A 6,593-nucleotide genomic window follows, 5' to 3' on the forward strand; every position below is an offset into this window, starting at 1 on the left:
CTTCTTCTGCCCTTTCTCAGCTGCGTTTTGGCAGAGATTGGGTGTGCAGTTAGAACCAGACACAGCAGTCCGCGACCTCCATCACCTTCAGAAGCCGGGAAGCCTGCCGCCGACTCACTTTGATACTTTTGTTCTGCTGTGCTGTTGGCAGCTTTGGAAACGTCGCAATGGGATCGTCTTCAGGCAGGAAAGCATGACCCTCCCACAATTTCTACAAAGCTGTAAATTAGAGGCTAGAGCCTGGAGTTGTCGTCTCCCAAAGTGGGACCTCGGCGTTAGCAATATTTGGTGTAGTGCTTTCTCTTCGGCAATGTAAAACTTAAAATGCTGTAAAACTTTACATCTGGCCGTTAGGGGCCACTCTGATGAATGAACCAGGTGGGGATCCTCTCCCCCCCGTTGAACCTTCAAAAAAAAAAAAACACCGGACACACCTCGTCTCCTCCACAAGTCCACAGAGAGCAGGAGCATCCCCAGCCGCAGTCTTCACCGAGGACCTTCATCAAGTTATCGCCAGCCGATAGATTTCACCATCTCGCAAGTGCCCAACACCTCCACGAACAAACCGATCCACCTCGTGGCGCGGCGTCCATCATCGAACGTACTGGTCAATGATGAACCACCACAACAAATTAGGGCATGCCACCAACACAATATTCGCGCAAGGTCGCCAATCCCGTCGTGATAGATTATCTTCATTCACTCGTTTTGGTATCAAATGTGCGAAAAAGTAGGGGTATCAATTGGTGGACCTTTAGGTGCCTCTCCAATCCTCTTTATTTCAAAATTTTGTGCTAATTTTCCAAAACAAGATCTCAATTTGAAGAATTAGTATAAAATTTTGAACTAATAATGGTTGAAGGTGCACCTAAAAATCACCAATTTGCACCCCTACGAAAACGTGCGAAAATAGAGCTGAAATCACAGAGTTATTAGCAAGGAACAAGAGATGAACACTCTGGTTTTTGTCGCCCTGTTTATGGTCTGGGTTTGACAGTTTGTAGTTTGTTTGCAATCCAAGCCAAGATAAAAATCTTGGTCAGGTGCGGGCTGAATTTCAATGGGTTTCTAATGGCTTAATATCTTAGCTTTGTTTGGGCAGCCGGTTTCACCTGTTGACGCAGCAGTTTACCTTACCTAGACGCACACGCAAGCATGCAGGGTGCTGGGCGCTCTGACCTGCTGACAATATATGATCATGAAAAAGTGAACAAAACAACATGAAAAAAATAGGTGGGAATAAATACATATCAAATGTTTTCAGAATAGAAAAAAATCAAGATTCTTAAAAACAAATAATATCATGTCTAAAAAATTATCAAGCTTTAGGCAAACACTATATGATTTAATCCAAATTGCAATGATTCAACTTAACAAAAACATAAGAAACACCCACACGGAAAAAGAATAACATGCCGAGGGAACTGATTGTGTTCCATACAATAGATATCTCAAATCCAACAATAATTTAAGTTAACCAAAATATAATGAAACCCTCGAGTGCATTAACATAAAGTTGATGTAGTGCACCAAGAATACACACAAAACCGTTTTTGTGCTGCAGGCGTACAACTTGCAGCTTTTCTTTACTCCAGCTATATTGTGATAGATGAAGGGAAATTACAGACTCCACTCACAAGTGCACTCCACAATCACACGATGACGACGACTCACTCTTAGAGGTGCACAAATGTGTGCTTCTTAGAATATCTATTACCCATCTTTAATTCAAAAATTTGTACCAGTTTTTCAAAATAAGCTTTCACTTTGAAAATTTAGTACAAATTTTTTAACTAAAGAGGGTTGTAGATACTTTAGAGCACCTATTTGCACCCCTACTCGCTCTCCACCACCACGAACGACAGGCTCAGTGAGCTACACACATGCGCACAACCCAAGGAAACAAACTGACGCTAACTGAAACACAAACACATACCCCGCACAATGCAAGCTTATTCTGACAAACACGTACCCATTTCTTCCTTCTCTTGCTGGCGACATGTGTGACGACTGTGTTGTGTTAAGGGGAAGAAGGTCCCATCACCATCAGGCGGCGTTTTTTCTTCTTCATCAACCTCTTCAAAGCCAATTGCTTAAACCAGCGCTGTTTTTCAGGGTCCAGAACTAGTTCCATCCGGGTTGGCTTCTGTCCGGCGATTTCGTAGTACCACTCTGGGCTGTTGAGCACAATGGAGAGGGTCCCTACTGCAAGTTGGCGGGTAGTCCTTCCGATCCCGTCTAGGTACTTGTTTGGGGTCCATTCACCGGTATCCCTACAATCCAGCACAGTGTATGGCATGTACCGCCAGTTCTTCGATAGATCCCACAGCTGACTCGTAAGTTCTGGCCCGATGCTCCAGTAGCGCCCATCATTTTCTGCGCCTAAGCCGGAGCAGCGAGGATTCATCCTGGCGGCCTCCACAAACGAAAAGACCAGGCTCGCCAGTGGCATCCCGGGGCGGCGATCCTCAGGATTCAGATGAGCTGGGTGGTAGCGCGAGAGTATTTTCACGGACCTCACTGCGGAACCGAAGCCCAGCCCCTCGTCTATCAGTTTCTGCTTGACATCCTCTAACCTGCATCCTATCATGCTGTGGTAGCTCACGTCGCAGCCGGCGTCTATGGCATTGTATTCGGGTGGGAGTTTCCGGTTGGGATCCTTTTCCCGAAGCTCGTAACAATACCAACCCATGTTGATGATACCCTTACAGTACATGTTGTCACTTCGCACGACTGCAATAATCCATTCCTTGACCTTATTCTCCTCCACCGCAATCTTGATGTGACGCCACCTCGGCGGTGGACCAGTACACTGCCTTGGGAGCACCAGGAGACCATCACCGGGTCCGGGTGTGGCGTTTCCGTTTATTTTACCTAACCAGGACATTGCCCGATTTATTATGGGAGAAAGTACTGCTGACTGACTGATGACTGGTGGCTGGTACTGATTTTGTATAGAAAAAAAATACAGCTGACTAGTTGGATAGCAAGCAAGTTGGACACAGCCTCAACAAGCTCGTATGAAACCCCATCCTTGATGGCGATGGCATGAAAGTACTTGATAGGCTTCACTAGATTAATCAGCAATGTGTTGCTCGCCATCTCCAATGAATACCCCACGACATACGTAGACCCGTGGCCCTCGTCATAAAGGCCATCCGTGTCAAACAAGTTACGCAGCTGCTCAATGGAGTCACGGATATGTTCTACATTGGGTCTGATGACGATTCTCCATATCAGAGTATCGCTTTTCAGCATGTACTCTTTCCGGTGTGTGCCGGACAACACTATTTCTTATTGGAACCATTTCACCGCACACTACACGAACTTACTTCCTGCAACAGAGATTGTCTAAAGCTTAAACTCAAAGCACAAAACGGAACTATATATATATACAAACTAGCCCTAAAGCATGTACATATATACTGCATATATACCATGTGTTGGGAGGCTCAAATATCGATCCGACAGGCAATAGTACTGGCTAGTATATATTTGCATGAGTCTGTGTCGTAAACTACGTACCGTACATATCATTGTTAATAAAATCAGTTCTCGATGTCAATATAAAAGGACCATAGGAAGCCGACTATGGTGCCACCCTTTTAACCCCATTTCCGGGGGCATAGAAGGCTTATGGGAACCAAAATTTAAACCCCCTCCGTGGGGCTTCAAACTCTGGCTGGGATGGCCCAAAGCGGCTCAAAATCTACATCTTTACTATAGACAGCACGATTTCAATAATTTGACATGCTTTTATAATTGATTCAGTTTTTTAAAATCCAAACATCCAGCTAGTTGGTACAACTCAAGGGGTTAGATCTGCTTCAGAAATCCAAACATCCACCATCTATAGAAACATTTTGACAATTGCACGAACTTGTACTATAAGACCATCCAGATCGATCTGGGTGATCCAAGGAAACATGGATCTACGATGATTTGCAGGACTCTTGTATTTGGATTTGCGATGCTTAGCAGGACTCTGGCCAATTCGAAGCTTTGCCAAGCATAACCTAATCCTACGGAGATCTAATCCTAAAAAAATCCGCATCAAGCTAGTGAGACATCAAGACAAACATGAGAAATGCCTTCCTACAGTGCATGAACAAAGAACGATGTGGGGGTATCGTGGAGCTTGATTACCGAGTTCTTGAAGGAGGAGCAACGATGGCTGATGACTCGTCTTGCCCTCAATTCACGGCACGAAGGAGGGGTCTTCTCGGAGGAATGGTGGTGGTGGTGGAGGAGGCAGATTGCAGGAGGGAAGTAGCGCAGGAGGAACAAGTGACGGGGAGTTCGCGGCGGCTTGAGGAGACGGAGGGTTTGATAACTAGGGTTGTGAGAGGGTCGCTTTTATAGAAATCAGATGAAAGGCGGTTGAGTTCTGTCGGTTTTCTCAAGTGTACGATTCAGATCAGACGGTGGGCGCTCGAGGATTGAGGGTTGAGAAGAGCTCTATACCCGGAGGTCAGGTAATTGGGCTGGGCTTCAAGGGTAGATGTGGCAGATTGCAAAAACATGTAGCGTATGGGCCGAAATAGCATTGCATTTAATAATAGGTAAATGTTATGTATATTTTTCATGAGCCAGGATCACAGACGCAATCTGGTCCCAAGAAGCTCACCACCACTAGATTTGAGAATAACGTTTACATGATGCTTTGGATTCATGTATGATGTTTGATTGAGATCTGACGGCGGGGACTAAAAATCGATGAATTTGTTAAAGGGGTTGCATAACAAACCAAAAAAGAAACTCTCAATATTTGCAGTACTCATAGAAAGCACATTCCGTGGAAGTAAAGAACACTAGAACAGTCGCCGGGGACACCAGATAGGAACAAGCAAAAGAAGTAAAGGGGTAGCAAGGAACAATAACGAAGAGCAACAGAGAAAGGGAGATGACCATGGGGTTGGTCAGGGACGAGCATAGGTTGCTCTTCGCTGCTATACAAACCGCCTCCTTCTGTAAGATGCAGAAGAGGAAGAACTCCTGCCGGGCTGCTGCTGCTGCTGCTTAGAATGAGGAACGGGGTGCTTTGGGTCGCAACTCGCAAACATGCTTCTCTTTAAATACAACGCATTGCGTCCGAGCTGCCGCCCAGCTTCTATTGATGCTCTAGACTGAGTTTTTTTTATGCCCTAGATTGAGTTTTGGAGGTGCGTGTACCGTCTCTTTCTTTCTCAACATGGTTTCACGTTGCACAAGGCTCGAGCAAATGGACGCGACTGGTTTCACGTGCCTCCCGCGAATCAAATCACGTGGCCCTCGCGTGCGAATTCGAATTTCGAAACCATATCTCCCGTGATAGGCCAATGAGGTCGGCGACGACTCCTCCTCTAGTCGGTCAGGCCGGCCCGACGCGGTGGGCTGCACACATGTACTCGGTAAGTTGGGCCTGTGGTCCACGGCGGAGGTAGCCGTCTTTTTGCAATTTAGTCTCTTTTTAGAAAATATTCACGTTTGGATCTTTCGGCGAACTAAACTTATCTTTGGAGGGTTGGCGTCGAGGTAACACGTCTCGGTGGCATGACTTATGACGCCAAGTTCTGTGGTTCGTGGCTGACCTGGTGCCATCGTCGTAGATACCTCGACGCCACATATCTTGGCTCCAAGGTCGATGCCACAAGCCACGACGCCAACCTCGGCTCCACAAATCTTGGCGCCAAGATGTTAATATACTCCCCACCCCCTCTTCTCCTCCCCTCTCTTTCCCTTTCTCTCTTATCGTGCCTCCGCCTACCCCCCCCCCCCTCCTAGCTTCTTTGCATAGCCAGCACCCCTATCTTCCTCAGGACCAATCTACGTTTCATGGAGTAAGATGAAAGTCGCGGTACCTCAAGGAATCCAGGTTCTTATGTGCATCTGCGTTTTCTTGATCAAGCTAATGGAGTTGAAGCTTTTAGGCGATGAGTTTGGCATGCAGCCGGAGGACGACACGCTGAAGAGGAGGCAGCGGTGCCGAGGTTGCCGGAGGTGGAGGCGCGGCACGGCAAGTGGCAGTCGGACCCGAGCGACGGCGGGCGAGCAAGAGTGCCTCGGCAGTGAGAGAGTAGGTGCGGGGAGAGAGGACCCACCTACATGATAACTGCTTGACGTCACAAATCTTGATGCCGAACTTCGGGCCATGTCGATGCTACATCGGCTTCACGGGGAGGCACCGAGACGTTTTGGCTAGACGCCATGAGCTATGGGGCTGACCCCTAGGGTCAAACTTGCATTAAGTACGCTCGGGTTCAAATGTACTTTTTTTTAAAAAAAGGAGCTAAATTGCAAAAAAAAATCGAACTATCACAAAATTTTGATTTTCCACCTTAAACTACAAAACCGGATAACATAGGTCATCCAGCTATCGAATCGTGCAAATTTGGCCATTAGGATGGTTTAGAAGGTGGTTTTGTGTTTTTTAAAATAAAAATCTAATTAGATAAAAAAAATCAAGACTAAATAATTTTAAATAAAAAATATGAAACTAGTCCTAAAAATTTTCTAAATATGTAAGCTTCTGTTATTGCTCTATATCTATTCGTTATTAAAAAATAATAAGTATAACTACAAGCAACCAAATATTATGAACATAAAAAATTTGG

At 45.9% G+C, this 6,593-nt stretch overlaps 1 protein-coding gene across 1 annotated transcript; it reads right to left on the reverse strand.

Moving 5' to 3' along the window:
* Positions 1 to 1,451: 1,451 nt before the first annotated feature.
* LOC120656718 lies at positions 1,452 to 4,348 on the reverse strand. The gene is made up of 2 exons (XM_039934904.1): positions 4,147 to 4,348; positions 1,452 to 3,335 (listed from the first exon to the last, which is right to left on the reverse strand). The coding sequence occupies exon 2, from the start codon at positions 2,885 to 2,887 to the stop codon at positions 2,021 to 2,023; it is 867 nt and encodes a 288-aa protein (XP_039790838.1). The 5' UTR covers positions 2,888 to 3,335; positions 4,147 to 4,348; the 3' UTR covers positions 1,452 to 2,020.
* Between the last annotated feature and the right edge of the window lie 2,245 nt (positions 4,349 to 6,593).

The sequence above is a fragment of the Panicum virgatum genome, chromosome 1N, assembly GCF_016808335.1.
Source record: "Panicum virgatum strain AP13 chromosome 1N, P.virgatum_v5, whole genome shotgun sequence".
Lineage (NCBI taxonomy): Eukaryota > Viridiplantae > Streptophyta > Magnoliopsida > Poales > Poaceae > Panicum > Panicum virgatum.